This window comes from Ostrea edulis, chromosome 3 (assembly GCF_947568905.1).
Source record: "Ostrea edulis chromosome 3, xbOstEdul1.1, whole genome shotgun sequence".
Taxonomy (NCBI): domain Eukaryota; kingdom Metazoa; phylum Mollusca; class Bivalvia; order Ostreida; family Ostreidae; genus Ostrea; species Ostrea edulis.
Window position 1 is genome coordinate 78,931,139 of NC_079166.1, and position 26,532 is coordinate 78,957,670.

General features: G+C 35.4%; 2 protein-coding genes across 2 annotated transcripts in view; one reads left to right on the top strand and one right to left on the bottom strand.

Annotated features, from left to right (window-relative positions):
- LOC130052905 (T-complex protein 1 subunit beta-like) overlaps window positions 1-10,239 on the bottom strand; it is a 30,125-nt gene extending 19,886 nt beyond the window's left edge. The window contains exons 1-3 of the mRNA XM_056159102.1: window positions 10,115-10,239; window positions 4,007-4,075; window positions 3,684-3,749 (exon numbers count right to left, since the gene is read on the bottom strand). Coding sequence (XP_056015077.1) covers window positions 3,684-3,749; window positions 4,007-4,075; window positions 10,115-10,117 — 138 coding nt within the window. The 5' untranslated portion in view covers window positions 10,118-10,239. The remainder of the gene's footprint in view (window positions 1-3,683; window positions 3,750-4,006; window positions 4,076-10,114) is intronic.
- Window positions 10,240-19,812: 9,573 nt separating this feature from the next.
- The window catches only part of LOC130052909 (synaptotagmin-7-like), a 114,654-nt gene continuing 107,934 nt past the window's right edge, over window positions 19,813-26,532 (top strand). The window contains exon 1 of the mRNA XM_056159110.1: window positions 19,813-20,555. Within this exon, the coding sequence (XP_056015085.1) occupies window positions 20,528-20,555 (28 nt within the window). The 5' untranslated portion in view covers window positions 19,813-20,527. The remainder of the gene's footprint in view (window positions 20,556-26,532) is intronic.

Here is a 26,532-nt window from a genome sequence, read left to right on the forward strand (position 1 = left end):
TTTTGTGTTGAATAGTGCCAAACGTACATGTGATATTAAACAAGTACAAGAGGCCCAAGGGCTGCATCGCTCACCTAAATCACCTGGGCTCACATTTAAAGATTTTCCCCTATATATTTGTATGGAAAACTTTGATCTCCCCTTATGACCCCATCCTACCCCTGGGGGCCATGATTTTAACAAACTAAAATCTAAAATATGTCATAAAGCTTTCATGTAAATATCAGCTTTTCTGGCTCAGTGGTACTTGAGAAGAAGATTTTTAAAGATTTTCCATAGGCCACTGATAAAATGTGTTGTGTTTCCGCTAACCTGACAGACCCTAAATTATAGCCCCGACCCTAGAATTTTTTTTCCGATATTTTAAAAAAAAAATCGTCATTTTCCCGAAAAAAATATATTCCCTGTTCTTGGTTTTCATTTTAGTTAGACATTGAGATGAAGGCATTCAAACGCTTTAATGATGTACAAAATTGTATGGTATTGTCTCAAGCGTTTCAACAACATTGATAATGTTTGTAACTAACAGCATGGCATGATGGTTGACCTAGTGGTTAGTACCTCCATGCGTGCCTCACGCAACGGTGATTTAACAATTGAAGTTAACAGACAGTCGAGAAACTTAGCCAAGTGTCATGTTTCCATAGTAGACTTTCTTTTGTTAAAATTGCCAACCCCTATGGTGTTTTTAGACGGTGGCTATTTATCAGGTTGGGAACACTTCCCCTATAGCAAGATTTTCTCGCTAAAACGCGATTATCCCTCTCTAGCGAGAATAAATATATCCCGTACAACCAAGAAAAACACCCGTGGAGTACATCTCTTCGTGATTCACGTGAAAAGAAGAAAAAGTGCTAAAATGTCTGATACTTCTGCAAATATATTAATCAAAACAAAAACACTCACGATGTGTATTGGATTTCGGACTGCTTCCCTCTTACGCAGCAACTTTGATATGCAATTTCATGACTATGTTGTCAATTTCATAGAAACAATTCGCATCATGTTGAGTGCGTGTCGCACTTATTCAGCGCTGCACAGGATTTGCAATTATTTTCAATAAAGACGCCAAAACACCTGTTTATGGTAATGTTTATTTCTCGCTAAAGAGGGATAATCGCGTTTTAGCAAGAATATCTTGCTATAGGGGAAGTGTTCCCAACCTGTTTATAGCCATGCACTGTCTTATGCTATCACTTCAGCGGGCATTGCTGTATATACACGGGGACCCTAGTTTTATATGGAGGTCATGATGCAGAGTGACAGACATGAATGTCTAGTCTGTCAAATTTGTATGCACATCCATGGTTTCTGCTGCAGTTCCAACTGAAAACACTATGAAAAAGGCCGCAAATAAAGCAGTGAACGCATCCGAGTTGTTGATGGCTGGTGACAGCCGAGAGGAAAAAAAGATGTGCAGATTTTTTTTAAAACAAAAATTTATGTCCAGTAAAAGTTTTAGCTGGAAGAGAGTTGGATCCCACTAGGATAAGTGGGATCTGCCCAGACTGTCTTAGTACCCTTGTTCCTTCTTAAGATTGTGAAAATACATTCAGAAATGTATTAATAAACTTAAAATATGTTAATGACGTTGATATTTTGGTGATGATTTAATATTTTTTTCAAAACCATCACATCATTTTCCTGTCAAACATATCCAATAGTAGTATTCCCATGACAACCAATCTGAATGTAGAAACCATATAGCTGGTACTTGTATAGCATAGTGGCATAAAGGAGTTAACTTTTGTGTTTTATGCTAGATGTTTTATTGAAAAATATTATTTCTTATAAAACATTTAGAAATTATCCTCAGCCAATAACAGGTGAAATGTTATGATTGGAAGTTTACTTGCAATGCAATTTAAGCAAAATTTTATTTTGAAAGTGTAAAATTCAATAGAACATTTAACTTGTTAGAGTTTACAATGTTTTTGCATACTTTGAAAAAATAAAATTTAAAAAAAATGATAAAATTTATTTATTATCTACCTACCCTATTTTTTCCTGGAACATTAGCGGAAACTCAACAATTTTTGTCGTTGGTCTTATATATTTGTATGTAAAACTTTGATCCCCTATTGTGGCCCCATCCAACTCCCGAGGGCCAAGATTTGAACAAACTTGAATCTGCATTATGTCAGAAAGTTTTCATGTAAAAATCAGCTTTTCTGGCTCAATGGTTCTTGAGAAAAAGATTTTAACTATATATTTGTATGTAAAACTTTGATCCCCCTTGTGGCCCCGGGAATCCAACCCCCAGAGCCCATGATTTGAACAAACTTGAATCTGCACTATGTCAGAAAGTTTTCATGTAAAAATCAGCTTCTCTGACTCAATGGTTCTTGAGAAGAAGAATTTGAAAGATTTTTCCTATATATTTGTATGTAAAACTTTGATCCCCTATTGTGGCCCCATCCAACCCCCGGGGCCCATGATTTAAACAAACTTGAATCTGCATTATGTCAGGAAGCTTTCATGTAAATCTCAGCTTTTCTGGCGTAGTGGTTTTTGAGAAGAAGATTTTTAAAGTTTTTCCCTATATATTTGTGTGCAAAACTTTGATCCCCCCTTGGGGCCCCATCCTATCCCCGGGGGCCATGATTTGAACAAACTCGAATCTGCACTATGTCAGAAAGTTTTCATGTAAAAATCAGCTTCTCTGACTCAGTGGTTCTTGAGAAGAAGAATTTGAAAGATTTTTCCTATATATTTGTATGTAAAACTTTGATCCCCTATTGTGGCCCCATCCAACCCCAGGGGCCCATGATTTAAACAAACTTGAATTTGCATTATGTCAGGAAGCTTTCATGTAAATCTCAGCTTTTCTGGCTTAGTGGTTCTTGAGAAGAAGATTTTTAAAGATTTTCCCTATATATTTGTATGTAAAACTTTGATCCCCTCTTGTGGCCCCATCCTACCACCGGGGGCCATGATTTGAACAAACTTGAATCTGCAATATGTTAGGAAGCTTTCAGGTAAATTTCAGCTCTTCTGGCCCTGTGGTTCTTGAGAAGAAGATTTTTAAATGACCCCACCCTATTTTTGCATTTTTGTGATTATCTCCCCTTTGAAAGGGACATGGCCCTTCATTTGAACAAACTTGAAAGCTCTTCACCCAAGGATGCTTTTGGCCATGTTTGGTTGAAATTGGCCCAGTGGTTCTGGAGAAGAAGTCGAAAATGTGAAAAGTTTAACAGACAGACGGACAGACAGACGACGGACAAAAAGCGATCAGAAAAGCTCACTTGAACCTTCGGTTCAGGTGAGCTAAAAATACTGTAAAATCACTGACTTTTGTTGTTTTCACGGGATGATGAGGTGACTCTGAATCTGTGTCAAGATCATATATAGATTTGAAGAGTCGCTGTTGTATCCGCAAACAACTTACAGCGACTCTTCAAATCTATATATGACCTTGATACAGAATAGAATCTGCACTTTAATTATTTGATAACTATTGATTCAACGGAACTCAGACAAAAATAACCTCATTTGCAAAAACAAAAGCAAACCATTTGTTTGTGGGTCTGTATTTTAGACAGTTTTGTGTCATCTGCACAGGTAGAGAAAATATCAGTGAATATTATATAATATCTTTTCAAATCTGTTCCAGATGATAGTGACCTACTAATTGCAATGCTAAAACTGCTCAAGTCTCCTTATAAAGCAGCAGAGCTTACCATTCCTTTAGGGCCCAAAGTGCTCTTCACCAGGTCCCCAATAGCTATGGCTCCAACAAAGGAGGACTGTATGGAATGAAAAAGGAAAACATAATCACAGTTTTTATACAAATATACATTTTCCTTTGTTGTTTTTCTTTTCATTTTTTGGGTTTTATTTATCAATTATCAAATTATCATTATTTTCCACATTCTTCATTCAATTTCATGAAGAAGAAAAAATCTACAAGAAATAGTATATATTGTAAATACTGGTAAAAAACATTGTTCATCAAAACTTAATACAATTAAGTCTAAGTTCATCCAGCTGATAGTGTACTGACCAATCGAGCAGTTTCTGCTTTCTCTTCCTCAGCGCCTGCATTGAAGATCTGTACAGGATTAAGTGACACCTAAACAAAAATAATAAGAATTTGCTCATATTCAAATTCATCAGTATAATGGTGCATGTATATATACATGTACGCATTTCTTGATGACTACACAATTTAATTGTTCAGGGGCTGAAAAATCCCATCAGCTGATATCCAGGATACAAGGGCTAGTAAATATTTAGAAATATCTTGGGCATTTGGCTGTAGGCAAGTAAATTTCAGAGAAACTTCCGAGTTTTTAAAATCTCATTAGACTCAGTGAATATGATTCACAAAATTTTGATAATCCCAATAAATTGTGTTTCTACCAGTCAGTTCATACATACAAAGTTTTCATGGTTCAAGCATCAGCCATTTATTTTATCAGGAAATAGGTAAGACAGGATTCAAATTCTTAAAGTATGAAGAGAAAACAAAGTCATCTTATATCATTCCAGAGTTCAGTCCCATGTAAAACCTTCCATCAATCCTCACACGAAAACACAAGCTTGACTGACAAAGTCACACAGTACGTTTCACAAGGTATGAAACAGGGGGAACAATGTCGTTGTTGAAACTTATAGAACTGTCAGTGTAAACACTTCATTCTCCTCTCAATCAGAGTTTAATTACCTGCGGCATAGGTTCAAAATCAGAGAATGATATAGAGACAGTGATTCCTTTTGGTGTGCGTTCTCCGTAAATCGCACATTGAATTTGCTCGGAACGCATGGTTTCAATAACTGTGCATCTCAGCGCATCATAAAAATTTGAAATGATATGAAAATGTTTTCATTTTCTCCTCAGTAATTAGTACAAAATCTAAGCTTCAGAACGTACTACACACCCGAGATATTCCGAATGAAGAATTATGATATTTCATTGGTCAACTCGCATTGCATTAACCAATGAAATCAAATAATATATATGGCATTACGGCGGGTAAACAAAACTGGGAACTAGAATTACCTCGCACATAATCCGATTTCGCCGAATTTTGTTTTTATTTTATATATTAACAAGTTAACAACATTTTTGTAAAGTGATGTGAATGATAATATTATCAGTAACTACGGGTAAAAAAAAAACATGGAGTCCCCGAAATCAAACGTCGGTCCTGAAAACGAAAATTCGAAAGGTGAAAAAAATGTCACCAAAAATGGCTTACACTTTATTCTTGGCTAAGATTTGAGAAAAATGAAGAAAATGGAGACAAAATTATTTATTGCAGCATTTGCACAGAACATAGAAAAACTAAATGACATGAACAAAGTAGCTAGGAATAATAGGGATTCCCTTAAACAGTTTCAGAGGGGCGCCCCGCCCTGCCGCCTTTTGCTGCCGCCCCTCTGCCCTTTCCCAAATTTGAAACAAAAAATCGTCGCCCTTTAGCCATTGAAGACAACACAAAAATTCCCCTTTTTGTACCCCAATTACAAACGTCTGTTTTGTGAAGTTCGTTTTAGATCATAATCATGCAGTATTTGACCAGGTAAATTAAACAGATCGTAATTGATCACTTGTTTCTAATCCGATAATTGGAAGCACGTGATAACGGTAAACATCCGTAGAAACTGTCCAAGTATGATATCATTTTCAAAAAAAGTTTATACTACTTCAATCTCGCGAAATTTGTTCGGTACGATATTGTGACAAGTTTTTCAATTTGAAAAAAAAATGGTGACTGTTTTCTTTTCATCACTATATATATGCATTTACCGTTTTGCTTTTACGTGAACCACTTATAATCGGTACACGACTGAAGTGAACATAGCTAGCTAAATGCGCGGATTGGCACGCGCTCTTGTGTACCCCAAGAAGTATGAAGGGGTTATTATGAGCAGTTTGAGAAAAGCCATTTGACACCCATGTCATTTCGTGGCACACCATTCCTTCACTGCTTTTATCACAAGAGAAATGTCAGTTTTATTATCAATTTGTGTAGTAATTCCCCGGCCATGTTGCACACAAATATACTTGGAAAATTCATTTTTAAAACACGAACACGAAGTATTCATCTATGGAAATAACATTCTTAATTAGATCTAGAAGATTATTAAAATTCTTCTGATACGTCAAAAGTTGTTAGGTATAATATCTATAATTAGCGATATGTAAATCAGATAAACAAGAGAGACAACTCAATTTCGCAGAGATCGTGTGACAAGACTATTTTACCGTATCAAAATAAATTTTTAATATATACGGGTAAAATATAACTTAATCCATATCAATTAACCATGATTCTGGTGTAAATTGACTCTGTGCAATATTTCAAAACAAGGCACAGAAATTCCTGAAACATCGCGCAGCTTCAATTAAACTTTCAAATGACGTTTTTCAGTGTTTTTCTTCCGTACGAAAATTTTAAGTGATGGGGAATTGCATGTACTCGATCAACTGTATAGTTAACAAAAACAGGAGTTAAAATATTTTCATTTATGAGTAACAAATAACTTAAGGTAAGGTTTGCGACATTTTGACATGTAGCAAACAAAGTCACGTTGCATATCAGTATATTCAGTAGGAATTTATCTTTTGAAAATTGACTTTTTAAAAAAATCGGCCGTGTTGTTTTTTGACCAGATGGGCTTAATTTTGTGATGTTTTACATTTACGTGATCTTTGTACAAACGGGAATATTATTGTTATAAAAACTAATCGAGGCAAACTTATGGGGTAAAAAGCTGGTAGAATTCTTAGAAAGAGTATTATCTTTAAGATTATACTAGTTGGTAGAAAATTTTTATTTCAAAATACAAAAAATATTACTTTTTATATCTTTAATAAAATTTAAATTGGTTGCCATGGCAACAAAAAATGCATATTGAGCAGCTTTACAAGGTCTACGTCAGAAAAATTTCACTTTAAACATAATATTTGGACCATAAACATTTAAGAAACCATATAAAATTACTACCCACTGGGCTTTGTTTCCCTGGCAACAGATTAAAAAGAATTATTTCATTCATTGTTACTTTGCTTTATAATTGTACAATTTTTGAAGAGTACATCGAGCATTTTCATGAACAAATACAATTCCAAATCACAAAACCTTGACTTGTGGGGATGTGATGTTTAATACCCCGAACCAAGCAAGGGTTCCCTTCTGCCCTGGTCTGAGGTACTAATTTTCCCTGCCCCTTTGAAGCTGCTGTGGGAATCACTAAATAAAAACTTCCAGCATTCAACTTTAAGCAGACACATGAACTTGGTGGATCATAAACTTATTTGTGTCAGTGGATTGGATGGTTTCACAAAATTTACAATGTAACACTTTCAAAATTCAAATCATTGATCATGTTGATTGATCTGTTGCATGAACTTGGTCTCGAGAAATTTTTCATCTGAATATCATTCTGCAATATGAACAACGAATAAGAATTTTCTGCAAATGAATTATGGCTTGTAATAGAAATCAAAATATTTATTCTCTAGAAGGGGGTGCCAAAAGTACAGTCTTCACGAAAACTCAGTGGTCCGAAGACCGAAGCCAGTGAATTTTAGGGTCGGGTCAGTTAAAATAAGAAATCAGGAAGTCTGATGGGCTTGTAGACTTTTTATAAGTCACATTAAACATAAAGTTGGAACCCTGAGATATTCTAAACGTTTTATTTACTTAAATTACCATCACAATAAAACAATAAATAGCACATAAAGTAAGTGTTTTGACATCGTGGTTTGTTTATTTAGAACAATAACTATACTTGTAATTGTCAAGATAACTTGTACGTTGAGGACGTGAATATTCAACGAACAACTTATTGAAACAACAAAAATGCCCGCGTTCTGTATTGTGGTAATAGTCTGGTTCCCGCCCCCGCCACTCCTTGATCACTCGTTTTGGGGTCCCCAAAACAAGTGATCAAGGAGTGGCGGGGGCGGGAACCAGACTATCGCGGTAACTGCTGCTTTATTGCATTGTCCAATTAAAATGAACTTCGTCAATCGCAGTTATCTCTGATTTTATGCAATTTCTATAGTTTATAGAATTAATCAATTGTTTACATTTGATGTTGGTAGAGAAGGCTACTTCCAAAGGTTTCGTTTGTGAAAAATACGTGAATTTGTAGTTGTTGCGGGCAAAGAGAGAGAGAGAAAATACCGTGTACAGTGTTGTTTTTCTGGTATCGACAGAAAGGATGTCTTAGGGTGGATATGAATATGAGTTATAAGGATAGTTTCAGAAAATTAATTGTAGTTTTACAATTCATTCCTTAATGTATGAGATAAACATGTACTATGAAAATTTGGGGGGCCAGTAAATTTCACTGTGGGCCAGTAAATTCAGACAGTTCACTGGTCCGACTGGCCAGCAAGTTTTAAATGTTTTCGTGAAGACTGCAACTAGTGATGAAACGATTGTCGCCGATGATCGATTGTCGGTCGTTCAGAGACCTACGATGCTACTAATCGATTACAAAATAAAAGTCGCCGACATCGTTGACCAAACAAAATCCGGAAATCACTTCAACTTTGTTCAAATTTTATTTTCTGTATGTCAAACCCGATCAAAAATAAGCAAACAAAATGGCGGGAGATATGAAGGACGGTAACAACAATGACATTCAACAGTCAAATAAAGGAGCCTATCTCTGATATCTTTGATACAATGAGATTATAGATAAATTCCATCACTTGATATATTGGAATCCAGATATATTTACCTGTGAACAAATGAAACAAAAAAGAATTCAAATGTTGTTTCCATACATTTAATGATACTGTTACATCTAATTTGAGGGGAAAACACTTAAATGCCAATTCCGATTATAATCGATTATTAATCGATTACTTGTGTCCGATTATTGACGATAATCGATTATGGTTTTTGGTCCGATTGCCCATCACTAACTGCAACAGTAAGCTTCTTCCTTAACTTGGTTTGTTTATACCTGTGATTGTCAGGCTGTTTGTTTCTAGGAATGAAATTCGAACTCATTGATTTTAGCATGGGACTCATTATTGTAATCAAGGGGAGTCCACTGGACTCATGATAACCATTTTCAAAATGAATCACTGTAGAGACCTATTCAGATTGTGAAGAGAATGAAATGCCATTTAAAAGCTACTTGGGTGAGTAGAGACTGAGAGTTACAAGTAGCAAATTGAAACATTTATCTTTATAATGCGAGAATTTCAACATTAGGCCAAATCAACTTAATTGATAGATTATCACCCCCACCCGCCCCTCAAAAATCGGCCCGCCTAATTTCTTTTTATTTTGCGAAACTTGCGATTTCCAGAAAACTTTCATGCCCGACTCCGGTATTTACACTTCCTGTTTACATTTCCGGTATAGCAACATGAAAAGCCAAGTGAAGAAAATAGATATGGTTTTTATGGTTGAAGAAGTTTGGTATCTTTCTGTGTTTGAAATTAAATCTTAACCTGGTATTCGTCTGTGAAATAAGCATAGATTGATATCCATCTGGCATTAAATGATGGACTTCTGACGTTCTGTTGACAAAAATGTTTGTCATTAATATTTTTTTCAGAAAATGAAAATTCAAAAAATTAAATCCTCCAATCCGCCCCATAAGTTTTGGTGACCCTGGATGATAATCTACTAATTAAGTTGAAATGGCCTTATCATGAATTGAACGATATTTACTAGTGCTGTAAGCATGTCTCCCCGATTTATTTATTTACAATATTTTTTTTAAATCACTAAATGTCCAACAAATTTGTCTGACCACACAGAAGATGCTAATGTTTCAAAGTACTTGTCACACTTCAAACATTGAAACAAAAATGTAAAGGCTCACTCTATAAAATGTGTCCAGTGAATGAATGATTTCATTTTGAAACAACAAAATACACGTTTAGACTTTTAGTCAAATATTTAATTTAAACATAAAATAAACTATATGTATCCATTATTTCATTATTTCACATTAATCATTAGAGCACAGAATGATGTACGTAAAGAGAGCGTGTGACATCATGTTTCTTTCAACAGAAAGCACATGGTTACCACGCGTATACAATTTTTGTTTTCTCTTCTCTATGAGCTAACTATCCTTCTTCCCAAAATACATCTGTAACTGTTATAAAAAATAACAAAAATTCTCAAACCATTTTGCTTTTGTGAAAGGTGTCGTTTCTAGATGAAAACAATGAAATATAATTCCAAAATCTCGAAGGTTCGCCTGTTTTCTTTGTTCACTTCCGGTTGTATATATATTTTTGAATTCCGAGCCCGAAATGATTAAGGAGTGGCAAAGCTTACACATGATCGAGCATTTAGTCATTGGCCCCGCTTTAGGGGCCTGAATGAAACCTGACCCAGGAACCGTGAGTTTCACAATTTAGGTAGAAAGCTTCATGGATATTATAATCGTCAAAAGGCAGATTACATCCTCAAAAAAAAATTGATCATTTTCTTCTTACAATAAACTTATGTAGAATCTATATGCAGCTTATAATATATTTAGTAAAATACAAGTCACTGGCGGATTTAAGGGGGCGCAGCCGGCGCACCCCCCCCCCCCTCCCCTTCTCTAAAATTATAAAATTTAAGGTAAATTGTGGTCTCTTCTATAAAAAAAAAAAAAATGTAAACGATAAAAGAATCCAAGCATGCAGTAATTTCTCGCAGAAATAAATGACAAAATCATTTAACCGAATTACTTTTATTGGGAGAACTTACATTTTAAAAAAAAAGAAGAAGAAAAAAAAGAAGAAAAGAACTTTAACTTTTGCGTCATTTTATTTATACTTAACCATATTAAAAATGACAGAAAATAGTAAAAAAAAAAAAAAAATAATTGTTTTTTATATTTTTATTCTCAATCTATGCACAGAGAACATTCATATTAATTTTCAAATTGCATATACATACAAATATACATACATATATACCTTTACATACAAACTATAACATTTATAAGATTTTTGAGATGATCTGCCAGCTCTCTTTAATCTCATTTTCTTTTCGTAATCCTAATGAGTGGGAGGAGCAGATATCAATACACCTAAAATGTTTTATATATTCAAACAGGGATTTCACATTTGGTAACGTATATTGACATCTATAGATATATATAAACCTTTTAGCTAACAGTATCAGTAGATTAATTGCTCTGTAGTTCACGGACGTTTTGCGATTATATCCAAAGATAACTGTTTGTTCATTAAAACATACATCAACACCACATAATTCTGCCAGCTTTTGCTGAAGTACAATCCAGATATTTCGTACATGCTGACATTCACAAAATAAATGAATTATTTTCTCTTTAGTTTCATGACAAAATGAACACAATTCGATGTCTAGTAATTTAAAAACAAAAAGCTTTGAATTTGTAGAAAGTATTCTATGTAAAATGTGAAATTGAAAAGTGACGAGTTCTGTGCTCATTGTGACATGATGTGGAATCATAAAGTAATGCTCCAATTCATTTTCATCAAATTTTATCGACAATTTCTCCTCCCACTTCTGTTTTACCTTCCATGGGGTCTCGACGACGGATGACATAAAAACAGGGTAAAAAAAATATTCGATACCCTTGTCGCATTTTGTAATTTTACAATATAACTGTCATACATTTCATTATTATAGGGAAATTGTTTTATAAGTTCTCTCCAACGTTTTGGGATTGCTGATATAATTCCATTATACGTTAAGAAATTTGTCTTTAGTTCGAATTTTTCTTGAAAATTTGTAAACGAGAGAAAATTTCCTTGTGCGTCGGTGAGATCGTTGATAAAGAAAATCCCCTTTTTAATCCAAGATATTTTACAAACCTGTTGTTTATTTATTAATATTTCATTATTATGCCAAAGTGGCTGTTTTAGAATCTCTGAGGGGGCCGTGGTACGATGTTGTACAATTTCACCCCATACATTCATTGTATTACACCAAAAACTATTACATTCTTTGGATGCAATCAAAAGACCTTCTTTCCGAAGTTGCCAAATATTTGAATATCCCCATTTCTCAAGTTTATCTGATAATAAAATTTTCCATAATGTCCTACAATTTGGGTTCAGACACTTTTTAATCCATGCGAGTTTTAAGCTTTTCGCAAAAGATTGAATATGGGGGACTTTCAACCCACCTTTATCTTTATCATTCATTATGATATTTCTCTTAATTTTGTCATTTTTATTATTCCAGATAAATTTGAAAATAAGTTTTTGAATCTCGTCATATAATTTAGTTTTAGGATCTGGAAGGACAGATAAACAATGAATAAGAATTGGCAAAGCTAGTGTTTTAATCACCGTGACTTTACCCATAATTGTAAGGTTTCTAAACGCCCAGTCATGTAACAAATTTTTCATTGATTGCAGTTTTTCCTTAAAATTATCTTCAGTGAAATCATCTTTTTTTTAAATCGTATATAATACCAAGAAGCTTGAATTTTCCTTCGTGATTCCAAATTATATTTTGATTTGTTTTGTACTCCTCACCACAGCCCCTTTTTACCCCAATCCAGACGGCTTGTGTTTTATGAAAGTTTGTTCTCAAACCAGAACATTGCGCAAAGGATTCTAAACAATCAAGTGATGAATTTAAGCTATTGAGATCATCTGCCAGTGTTAGAGCTGAATCATCCGCGTATTGGCTGATTAGATATTCTGTGTCACTTACTTTAATCCCTTTTATATTAGGGTTGTATTTCATAGATGCACTGAGAAGTTCAACCGCCAAGATAAATATACATGTATAGGGGGAAAGAGGGTCCCCTTGACGAACTCCTCGACTAATTCTGAAAAAATCTGTAAAGTGTCCATTGTTCAGCACTGAAGATGAAATATCTGAATATAGTGTTTTGAACCATTTCACAAACGATGGACCAAATCCAAAAAAATCTAATGTTTTTGTAATAAAATTCCATTCCAAGGAATCAAACGCTTTTTCGAAATCCACTAAAACAAGTATCCCGGGTAATTTTTCTTTATTTAATCTTTCAATTAAATCGTATAAAAACCTAGTATTCTCCCCGATATAACGACCTTGTAAAAAAAAAAACCCGTTTGTGTTTCACTAATAAGTTTATCTAGGACTCTTTTCATTCGGTTTGCCAAACAAGATGATGCAATGTTGTAGTCAACATTTAAAAGTGAAATCGGTCGCCATTTTTTTTTTTTATATATATATATTCCTTTGGTTTCCCTTCTTTGGGTTAACATGTAATTACGCCTTGTCGCTGGGTTATGGAGAACGAACCCGAGTGGTAAGCATAATTTAGGGAGTTAAGTACAAACGGATGCAAATCTGACCACAAAAATTTATAAAATTCGGCGGTGTATCCATCAAGTCCTGGTGACTTTCCGTTTTTCATTTTTTGAAGTGCGGACAAACATTCATTCTTTGAGATAGGTCCCTCTAGAGATTCAGACTCGTCCGCATCTAAAAAATTTAAATATGGGTTATTTATATTGAAAAAGTCACGTAAATGATGATCCTGTAAAATTTAATGACTACTTAAATTAGGAGACATATTTCAATTAAAGCCCTAGAAAATCTGTAAATCCCAGGAGCTTCCGGGGGCTACGCCCCCTGGGCCCCAACCACTGGGGGTCTCAAGGCGCCACCATACCCCCTGCCTCACAAAGCTGGCACAGAAATTCCTGGATCCGCCTCTACAAAGTATAGTTTAATTCGCTTTTAGATGTGATAGACGTTGTTATGATTTTGTCTTTAAGTTTAAAATGTATGAATTGTGACGACTTTGATTTTAAAATCATAATATATATTTTCCACATCAAATCTTCATTCTTACTTAATTATCCTCTTCGTCCTAGGTTATTGGGCCTTCACAACAGCTCGATCGTCATCTCTGTCATGAGTTGTGTGTTAATCCTCACCCCGGACATCCGCATAGATCTCTGTATCTAGGGTTAGTCTTTGCTCCTTCGCCAAACGCTCGGTATTTAGAAGTGAGAATCACGGGTCTTTCGGATATGACCAGAAAAATGGAGGTCCCGTGTCGCGACAGGTGTTGGCACATTAAAGAACCCTCACTGCTTTGGTCCTGGGCGCTAAGCATAGCTCTAAATTTGTGGTACTTTACTTACAGCTGGTGACCAAGCTCCGGTCAGCTCAGTATTTTCCGTTACGCTACAACTCCAATATCATCCTGTTTCCACAGACGCCTCGGCCTCATCATCGCTACGTCGATGACGCTCCGCTCAAAATTATAGTCAAGGCCAGTAGTGTCAATTTTTAATCAGTCTAAACGTTACACAGAGTGTAGAAGAATTTATTTCTGCTAATTCTGGAATAAATAAACCTTACATGACCACCTTATCTGGTATTATAGAAAACTGAATCACACGCGTATAGTAACTTGCGTTTTTCTGCAGAGGTTTGGAAAGCCTGTGGCAGTGTCATTATTCGTAGGGGAAACTAGTCCCGGAGAATTGACACTGTACGGAGTTTGAGCTGATGACGTCTCAATATGAGTGAAACATTCTTGACGGGACGTAAAATTATCAATCAATCAATCAAAGACAACTGATTTCACATTTACAATCTCTGGTAGTCTCATTTGAAATCAGTGTTTGCAGTCTTCCTGATTTTAGTGTGACTAATTAACAGATGTTCTTGACTTCCCTATTCTTGATGTTTCTGTTTTTGTTGACAATGTCTCCCTGATATGTGAAACTCTACTTCATCACTCGGTATGCCTCCCAATATAACAGGGGAGATTACTCTACTTCATCACTCGGTATGCCTTCCAATATAATAGGAGATATTAGTTGCGTATTGATTCTAGGGGTTGGATTTTCAAGTCACCTTGATCTTGAAACTGAATGGCGTATGTGGGGGGTGGTGGTGTTAAAATTGATGGGATATCATAAAATCCCGAATTAGACACATCAAAACAATTGTACGTACATGTACCATATATCCTTAGAACTGTGTTTAGTAAACCAGAAGTGATAAAAGAATTAGATAGGTTATATGAGGAATATGTTTTGGTTCCACCTGACATAGCTTGAAAATAATATTGTCTTGGTTTGTAATCGAACTTGACATTAATTCCACTTCTGGTACTTGTACCCCAACTGTCCTTTCAAAAGATGAAATTCTTCAAAAACATGTTTCAGTTTTAGACACATTTAATATCCAAGTATATGGGTTGGATGAATGTGAATTACCGTACCTATAATGGATTCCTAAACTTCACAGGATCCCGTAAGTGTTCTACCAAGCCCCTATCTTTGCTCCTCACGAAAACATTAACTGCTGTGAAGGATAAACCTCAAAACGTATTGTACCACAACATTTGCCAGAAGTGGTATAAATGAAAAGTGAATTCTAAAAAAAAAAAAACAATTCTTAAGAACTTTCGGTAAATTTGAAACCACAAAATGTTTTCTCAAATCAACAACATTAAAACGTATGATTTTTCAACACTTTACACGACCATTCCTCACAATGAATTAAAGATTAAACTTTTTGACATCATAGACAGCTACTCCTTCAACAAGAAAGGAAAAGGGAAATTAAGATATCTAGTGATCAGTCATTCAAAAAATCATTTTGATAGACACCACTCCGATACTATGAAGTTGATATAAAAATATGCTGGAGTTCCAGATTGACAATATCTTTGTCGTGTCTAATTGTAATATTCTGTTGAAATTCCCATGGGCAGTGATTGTGCTCCTTCATTAGCAAATATATTCAAAATCTTCTACATGAGAGGAAAAAATATTGTGTGGCCATCAACTCGACATTTAGATATATCGACGACGTTTTATCTATTAACAATAATCATTTTCATTCATGTGTCGATTCGATATATCTCAATGAACTCGAAATAAAAGACACCACAGTGTGTTCCATATCTGCTTCGTACTTGGATATTTTATTGAACATAGCTGTTAACGACAAATTAACAACTCAATTTTATGACTAACGGGATGATTTCAGCTTCTGCATTGTGAACTTCCCATATTTATGTAGCAATATTCCATTATCACATGTGTATGGGTGTTTATGTCTCTCGGCTGATTCGATACGAAAGGGCATGTTCTGCGTATGATCAGTTTTTAAAACGAACGGCTACGAACATTTACGAACGCTTGTTTATCCCCTCATGACTATTGGGAATTGATGGCGATGCTGAATTCGTAGTCCATTCACTGCCATATTAACCACAGTGCAAACGCTTCTTTATTGAAGAAATTGAAGGACGTGGAAGCTGGACAAGTCAGTGGTGGTTTACTGTAACAATGTACAAACAATGGTGTTCTGATCAAAGTAGTTGCTCCTTCGCGTTTAGGGCGACGCGAGGGTGAAATTTTCGAACGAAAGTGCGAGGGCAACGAAGCGAAAGTGCTCTTCATTCTATTGCTTCATCGATCTCGCTCTTTCGTTTCCTTGTTAAACATTTTAGCTAGCAAAACGTATGTTAGTGACTGCTGCACAATATATTTGATCCCTTCGGGAGGTTGTGGGGCTTCCATCCGGAATTATCTAGCTTAGACAAAGTACTTTAATTTATCAATAAAGCTTATGTTATGGATCAGAATTACCGTTAAAGCATCAGCAGAATTTTACCAACAACGACAATCAAACAATTAATCAGATTTGTTTACAATTAATAATTGAAAGAAAATTGTAATAGCAAAATACTAACTTATGGTAGTTGAACAATAAATTTAATATCAAAATCCGTGCCGAACTGTATCTACACATACAAAATAGTTAACTCCAAAATCCTAGTTCCCAGTTATAAAATAATCCAAATGCCTAAAGTGCTTGTCTAATCAGAGCTTTTTTATCATAAAAATTCACAGTGTATTTATAATAGGAATGAATTTTCTAGTGCAATCTTGAAACACATAGTTATGAAACATTACGTCATCTTTTTACTAAAGAAGTAAGCTTCGAGCTCTAGAACAATCTGGGTCACAAGTGCCAATTGTGTACAAGTAGTACACAATACTTAGAATAAGTATTTTTATAGATACTAAGCTTAATATATTTGCATTTCAAAAGGGAAACACAGCCTTCCTAGTCTTTCCATCTATACCTACCACCACTTGTGATCGATTTTCAAAAATAAACTTCCATTTCCAAAATGTATCTGTACTTTCAAGATTTATTCAAACATATACCATATTAATTCAAATTTGCTTGAATTTTTAAGTTTAATGATACTGAAAAATGAAAAAGATATCAAATTTACAAAACATTTTGAAGAAGACGTTATAAGGCATTTCTGTTTGTCAATTATAGAGAAAAGTTTAAACTAATATAATATGAAAACCTATGCCTCATTTGAAATGGATGCATATACTTATTGGTAGGACTTGTATAAGGGGGAGGGTTAATTCAATACTTCTTTCTCCCCGAATATTATCTGCTGTCGCTGATCTGTTTACTGCGCTCGTCCATTCTATCAGAGGAACAACAAATCTTGATTTGCGCAATGTACTGCTCGCTGAAATTGACTTATAATCTAACTGATTTCCGTGACGAATTTGTGGTTTGTCTTCGGCCAATCATTTCTCGACTCCCTTGTGTCGTTTCTCTGGATATTGTATGTGGATATCCATGCTTTAATAACTCCTTGTCCATTAGATACTATTTTTATTGTCCTGGTGACGAAAATAGGAGACAATGAGATACTTGGGATGCTGTTAAGTATAGGAGTCGAAAATCAAAATTTTGTCTTTTTTTTTTTCTTTTTTTTTTATTGATGTCGAACACAAGGTCATATTTGATTAAACTCATATTCACTTCATTGGTAGTGTTATATCATTGATATCATAATTTGTAAGATTCTAAAGTGCGATGGTCGCTCCAAAGTGCATTGATCATGTGCACGCCAAAGTGCGATGGTTTGTTAACATTACGGACGCCAAAGTGTGACCGTACGGGGTTCAGTAACGTTTGTGACGTCACGTCATTGTGACGTCATTAATAACGTCTTTCAAAATAAAACCGAAGAAGTGCAACGTCCGTTTGCCCCAACACAGGTTCTTTCTGCCGCAGTGCTGACACCAAATTCTAATTCGGAATGTATTGGAGGAAGGCACGGGTGATTAAGGTCGACATGGACGGCAGCAATGACAAGGTTTACACTGTTGAGGATTGTGAGAACGGCAAAGTGCATTTGTTGTCGAACTATCTACTTCGCCCATACATTCTTTAATTCATGATCATTTATTACTTGTGAGATACACGTAATAATTTCCTGGGAGTATATGCTATAATTGTAACAGGGTTTCTGTCGAATTAAACAACAAAGTCCTGTATGGGTTCTTAGATGTCGATCACCTCCATTTTATTGCCAGAATCTAAGCTTTAGATATATATGTATGTATGTGTATGACACTCTGAAACATATCAAACAAATAATTATATTTACAATCATATACATCAAAGTATTACTTATTTACACAAATTACTTCTTTGAAATATATGTTACCATGATATTATAAAAGCTTAAAACACTGATACTATATATTTATGATTTTCTATAATGACTATACAGACATTATTCATTATAATCATAGAATATATCATGAACACCATCATACCATTCTATGGGAATAAGTGATGTGGCAATAATCCCTCATTTAACAAAAATGTCCATGGAGATTGACTGTAAATTATGAAGTTTACATAAATATATCATGAACACCATCATACCATTCTATGGGAATAAGTGATGTGGCAATAATCCCTCATTTAACAAAAATGTCCATGGAGATTGACTGTAAATTATGAAGTTTACATTAATAAACTTGCATCATAAAAATATCAAACATGTATTTTAAAAATATACCAAATCTGTGAAACACATAAATTTAACTTATTTCAAGCTAACTGATTTATGCCTCACAAAATATCTTTCTCACTGTGCAAGTGCTATGGAATTAAATCTACCAAATTATTACGTTTACTGCAAATTAGAAATAATATTAAAGTTAGAAAATAAGCTTACCTTGTTAAAGAAATGATCAGTCAACAGTCAAATATCTGTCATATATTTTTACCAACTTCTCTATAAACCAACTAGACAAAGACTGACTGAACACCACCAAGAACTTTTGGAGGGAAAAAGAACTGACCAATAAAACACCAGCTAACAACACTAAAACCAATAGGAACTTCGAACACTTTCAAACCTATTTACAAAAGTTTGATTATAATGACCTAAGGCAAAATTCAATAAATCAGAACAGGTACTGCCTGTTCTACTTGGATGAGCATAAAACACATCTCAATGTAGTGGTTATTCATATAATGTTTAATTTGAAATCTATATACAAATTTGTGTAGATTTATTAATTTAACTCAATTAATAAACACTATTACATAATGCAAAACATTCTATACGATTTCGCGTTGGAAAAAGTGTGTTTAATAAGAAGACAACGAAATGAATTCTTATTCTGTTTTGTGTATGAATTTTGCACTGATATTTTGGTGAAACAACGCACGCTTGGTACAGTCTGTATCAAAACACTGTGTTGTTTGCAAACCAACGGACTTCGGCGTGTCACTTCATCGCACTTTGGCGCATTAGTATGTACCATTGGCATTATGGCGCATTTGTTTCTCACCATCGCACTTTGGCGTGTCAGACCATCGCACTTTGGCGCACGAGTGTGGACCATCGCACTTTGGCGTCTCACACCATCGGGGGTTTGGTGCAGATCATCGCACTTTGGAGTGGAGTCCTACATATTTATTCGTTTTACTTGTTTTCTGAAATACTGTGTAATACACCTTGTAAAATTAAAATTAATCTAAGTGATAACAATGTTTTATGGCGTGGAGACAGATGTAATATTGATCTGGATGATAACAATGTTTTACAGCGTGGAGACAGATGTAATATTGATATAGCAATCGTAACTACTCGGCTATTTCCGTAACTGTAAATGAACCTCGTATGTCAATCGACGCCATCAGAATCTGTTGTCATGTATGTACACTATACATTTATTGCATGATAGTGAGGGAGATATGAATATTTATTAACCCAAGAAAAATCATATTCTCCGAGGACAACGCCCGTGTGCCAAAGTGCGATGGTCTGACACGCCAAAGTGCGATGGTGAGAAATAAATGCGCCATGATGCCATTATACCGAAACAAAGCCAGACTACAAAAGTACATTTGAAATTGGAGTCCGCTCATCTATACATTGTATGTAGCTGAGATCGTCCTAACGGTAACACCGCGCCGTCAACGTATTACGGTAGAAGGTACAAACAATGAAATACAGTGATATGATAACCAGTTTCTGTATTTCCATTCTCTTTGAATGCTGATTTACTTGCTTGTTTTTGTATCAACCAAAACCATGCGATTCAACTGTGTATCAGAGACCCGCCTACTTTCTGCCTTACGAACTATGAAAGTAGAATGACTCAGACTCATTGTGACGTCACAATACACTTCGTCTACCTTGACGTTCAAACTCCCCGTCGAAGCCTCATTACATCACCTACGACGTTTGGTTTGTGAGCAAACGAACTCTGTTGGAAGTTTGCCTTGACGTTAAATTTATGGAAAATGTGCGAGGCTGCCCAAGGGGTAAATATGATAGGGAGATATGATGTTTGAGAGGGAGATATGAAGTTTTATCACGCCTCAGACAAAATTGTTGAAATCTGATTGGTCAGATCTTGGTCACATGACGCCGTGAAAAAAACCGTATCATGCGAGTAAAATCCGTATTGGGCGAGTAATTTTATTTATCGTCGGGTTCGACTTGCAGCCGTTTCAAAAGGAAAGACATTTGACTAAGTTGTATGATATAGACCCCCACATATACAGTTAGAGGTCTTCGACGTGATAAATTCGTTACACAGTCAGTTAGTGACCTGATACGGAAAAATACATGGTGTGAAAAGAAAACCCGTATCGGGCGAGGCGAAGCCGAGCCCGATACGGGTTTTCTTTTCACACCATGTATTTTTCCGTATCAGGTCACTAACTAACTGTGTAACTAATATTGTCATCCCTGGCACGTGACCGTCTAGACCAATCAGATTACGCGTTGCATAAAATTCTCATACTGGGGTTAATAAAAATGTAACTATGACGTCACAGTCGTACGTTACAATATGAAGCGTGGGTTTTCAAATGCATTCGAAGATATCATACTTATCGAAAGTATTCTAACACTATCAATTTCCACTTATATATTTTTGTATTAGAGTGAATAAAATGTTAATGGTATCAAATCTGAATCTTTGGTGAAAATCTAAATAACACATTATACAGGGATTCGGTTCTGGCCTTCTAATCTCATCAACAGGCGCGCTTCCGGCAAAGAAATGCACGATTTGATGCAATTATTGCGCCGATCCACGTCCGAGTCTTCTTACCGTTACGGAAAAGGACGAGCGCGTGATCCGATTGATTGATCTAGGTGATAACATTGTTTTATAGCGCGGGACAGACGTAATATTGATCAAGGTAATAGCAATGTTTTATGACGTGGAGACAGATGTCATCTTAATCTAGGTGATAGCAATGTTTTATGACGTGGAGACAGATGTCATCTTAATCTAGGTGATAGCAATGTTTTATGACGTGGAGACAGACGTGATATTGATCAAGGTGAAAGCGATGGTTTATGGCGTGGAGACAGATGTAATATATATCTAGGTGATAGCGAGGTTTTATAGCGGGGAGACAGATGTAATATATATCTAGGTGATAGCGAGGTTTTATAGCGTGGAGACAGACGTAATATTGATCAAGGGGAAAGCGATGGTTTATGACGCTGAGACAGATGTAATATACATGTATATCTAGGTGATAGCGAGATTTTATAGCGCGGAAACATACGTAATATTAATCTAGGTGATAGTGAGGTTTTATAGCGTGGATACAGATGTAATGTATATATAGGTGATAGTGAGGTTTTATAGCGTGGAGACAGATGAAATATTAATCTAGATGATAGCGAGGTTTTATAGCGTGGAGACAGATGTAATATATATCTAGGTGATAGCGAGGTTTTATAGCGTGGAGACAGATGTAATATATATCTAGGTGATAGCGAGGTTTTATAGCGTGGAGACAGATGTAATATATATCTAGGTGATAGCGAGGTTTTATAGCGTGGAGACAGATGTAATATATATCTAGGTGATAGCGAGGTTTTATAGCGTGGATACAGATGTAATATATATCTAGGTGATAGCGAGGTTTTATAGCGTGGATACAGATGTAATGTATATCTAGGTGATAGTGAGGTTTTATAGCGTGGAGACAGATGTAATATATATCTAGGTGATAGCGAGGTTTTATAGCGTGGATACAGATGTAATGTATATCTAGGTGATAGTGAGGTTTTATAGCGTGGAGACAGATGAAATATTAATCTAGATGATAGCGAGATTTTATAGCGTGGATATAGATGTAATATATATCTAGGTGATAGCAAGGTTTTATAGCGTGGAGACAGATGTAATGTATATATAGGTGATAGTGAGGTTTTATAGCGTGGAGACAGATGAAATATTAATCTAGATGATAGCGAGATTTTATAGCGTGGATATAGATGTAATATTTATCTAGGTGATAGCAAGGTTTTATAGCGTGGAGACAGATGTAATATTAATCTAGATGATAGCGAGGTTTTATAGCGTGGAGACAGATGTAATATTAATCTAGATGATAGCGAGGTTTTATAGCGTGGAGACAGATGTAATATTAATCTAGGTGATAGCGAGGTTTTATAGCGTGGAGACATACAGGGGGTGGGGTGTTATTGTTCGATATTTTAGTATAGATATAATACTGTGATGTTTTCTAGAAATCTTATTAATCTAATTTTGATCCGCTTATCATATACATGTAGATATGGTACGGAGATACAATTAAGACTATGGCAGACTATGATGCGGAGATACATGTTTTACTTGTGACAAATACCATTCGAAAATTTATTTTTAATTAAATACGTGTATCTATCCATGTGCATTCAATTGAAATATTAAGGCCGCTCCATCCTCATGCGTATTATCAATGTTAATGGTCCAAAGTGGAGAACTATTAATTTCCACTTCATACATGTATATAGTTTACTTTAATCAAGAACCAACAGAAATGTATATGTTGCCACGTACCTTTTAAAAGATGTCAGACATACAAACAAAAGCTTAAGTATATATATCAACATCAAAAGATCGCACATTTCCATTAAAAAAATAAACAAAAATACATAAAAACTATTTTGAATGACCAATGTTTAATGTCAACAGTTCAAACAACTGCTGCTATAAATATGTATAAATTGATCGTGAATATCATGGAAATCATTGTGTATGCAGTAGAGAAATACCTGTACCAGCATAGGAGTTATTGCCCTTGACAACTTTATTTTTTCTAAACTTATCTTTTCTAGTATAAATACAATTCAGTGGCGGATTTAGAGGGGAGCCCGCGCCATCACCTAAAATATTCAAATTTAAGGTAAATCGCGGTACCTTGTTTCGGAAAATATACTAAACGATAAAAGAAGCAATAATTTCTACCACTCCCGGAGAAATAAATGACAAAATCTTTTGATTTCTTGAATTACTTTATTGGGAGAACTTAATTTTTTCCCAAAAAACCCTTAAAATTTGGGTCATTTTATTAATTTCACCTTATTAAAATGATAGAAAATAGTACAAATGACTAAATAGGAGAAATAAATCAAGCCCCATAAAATCTGTAAAACCCAGGAGCTTCCGGGGGCTTCGCCCCCAGGACCCCCACCAGGGCTTCGCCCTGGACCCACTGCCTCATAATTCTCGAGAGGGACGTCAAACAAAATAAAATCAATCACCATTCCCTTGCTTGTCGTAAGAGGCGACTAAATGGGGACGGTCCTTCGGATGAGACCGCAAAAACGGAGGTCCCTTGTCACAGCAGGTGTGGCATAACAAAAATCCCTCCCTGCTTTAGGGCCGTAAGCACCAACCATAGTCCTACATTTTGCAGCCCGAAAACGTCAGAATTAAAAAAAAATTGGATAGGGCTACATTATTGCAGCTATCCCCATATGAGTGAAAGATCCTCAAGAGGTACGCTAAACAATAAACATGTACAATCAATCAAAAGTAAATCACTATTCTCTTTGAGATCCGGGTTAGGATATAGTTCCCAGTACCCCTTGCTTGTCGTAAGAAGCGACTAGATGGGTAGGTCTTTCGGATTAGACCGCAAAACCCAAGGTCCCGTGTTAAAGCAGTTTATGGCACGATAAAGACTAGCTGCAATAATGTAGCCCTATCCAATTTTTTTTTTATTCTGACCGTTTTCGGGATGAGGCTACAATACGCAAGATCGTAAATACCGAGTTAGTGGAACTCTCTTGTAAAGAAGTCCGGAAAAGCATGTCGATCTTGGGCATTTTTTGTTTATTAAAAACATGGCATCGGAAGACGATTTAACCTCCATGTGTTTTCCACAATTAAAAACATTTTTAAATGAAAGGTGTGTAAAAACGTCTGGATACAGGAAAAATGAACTTCTGAATTGAGCTCGCGAAGCTATATATTTTGACGCAAGCTCTTCTCAGCTGTGGGAATTTCCTGGTTGACAGCAGTGGGGAAAAATCCACCACATTTCCATTAAAATCTATCAGTTGTGGATATTTCTGCGTATTATGTTTCTTTCTTGAATCATTACTAGTCTAATGCAATGCAATGTGATAGTACACCATTGTTAAAATCGGGTGAATCGATCACGACAAAAGTTGCACAACTGGTAATATTTACCAACATGCCCAAATTCTCGCATACTCTGGGTCTCGCGAGACTTTGAAAGGGGAAAGTAAAATTTAAAACCAAGACGGAAAAAGTAGTCGCGATCTTGCGTATTCCATAGGATCTCCGTAATGGTGCAAAATAATTTTATGAATAACCGATAATAAACTCTGTGTATTAGTCCCAAATGTTGTTTACACCAAAAGGAGTACCAACTTTGTGCTCGGGCATGTCTAATAAAGGTGTTTTTCATTAAATATAATGTACAACATGCAAAATTCTTCGTCTGCTCCGCCATGCTTGTTATCGCGAGATCTCGTAGGTGGATCTAATGAAAAACCTAAACATTGACAATCAGCACGAAAATGTAGTTACTCGAGCCACTTCGACAAAGAAAGGAAAATCATATTGTTGCAGAAAGAATTTACACTCTGCTGTTTGGTTTTTAACTTGATATTAAATTCAAACCTTTTCAATACCGACGAAATAGCTTTCGCCTCCATACTTGTCCCTTGATGTAAATACGACCTTATATGGCATATGCAAATGACTTGACAATCGGAAGTTGAAACTTCAGTACATCAAACATGGCGCACAAAAATGAATGGAGAAATTGGAATTTATCGAAATTGTTGAAAACGGTAGAATAGAGCCTCACAAATCTTAAGTTGCAGGTTGTAAATTTATATATTGACTAAGAAACATAGAATATCATTTTATTTACGTAAAGAAAGTCAGGAAATGTTTAGAATGAGCGCAAATGTTGCGGGAGTGAATCACTCCCGCATTTGCACCATTACGGAGATCCAAAGGAGTTGTAGCCCTCTTCCTAAAAAAAAAAAAAAAAAAAAAAATCAGAGAGGGCTACATTATTGCAGCTAGATAAAGACCCCTCACTGCTCAAAGGCCGTAATCGCCGAGCATAGGCCGAAATTTTGCAGCCCTTCACCGGTAATGTATGAGTTAAATATTCCCGAGAGGGACGTTAAAAGAATATCCAGTCAATCAATCGGCATTTCTACAAGGACAGATAACTCTTGAAAAAAATGTGATTCACAATAAATTGATCTGGGCATCGTCTACTCTCTCTGCCATCTTTATCTCACTAAAAATTTGGCATTTTGTTTTCACAAAAGATTTAGTGCAGCTACAGATATTGAATTTTCATGAAAATAAATGCTTTTATGGATCAGATAACTTGATCACGCAACACATCGTGTTCTGTTTCTAATTTTTTTGGGGGGGGGGGGGTATTCTTTAAAATATCTGTTATATTTATTGCAATCTTCAATTGTGCTGGTTTTAAAAATCCATTGCGTTCATTCACACGAAGTGAGTACTTATGCGCACAGCGGACTTTGTACAGAATCACATACCCCCCTCAGTTTACAAAGGGAGAAAAAAAATATTTACCGATATGGAATAAATGTCACAACTTTCATTTAATCACTCCTTGTGATACGCATACGTCAATAAACATAGAAATATCTTTAATTTGCACTTTTAATATAGACCTCCAAAATCGACTTCATACTGAACACAACAAGATCGCTTTGTTTAGTATGAAGTCGATTTTGAAGATGTTTTAAAGGTGCAACACAATGATAATCTCTTTAACGTTTTACGGAGCATGGGAATAGTAGAATGAGTATGGTTATACTTAGTCTATAAATATATGTTTTGTAAAATAAGGATGGGATGGGGGTGGTGTCCACATGAACCTGAGGTACTGCATATTTTTCAGATCTAATGAAACGGTAAACACGAGTTTTGTTGTGATAAAACACTTCTGCTGTTGATTG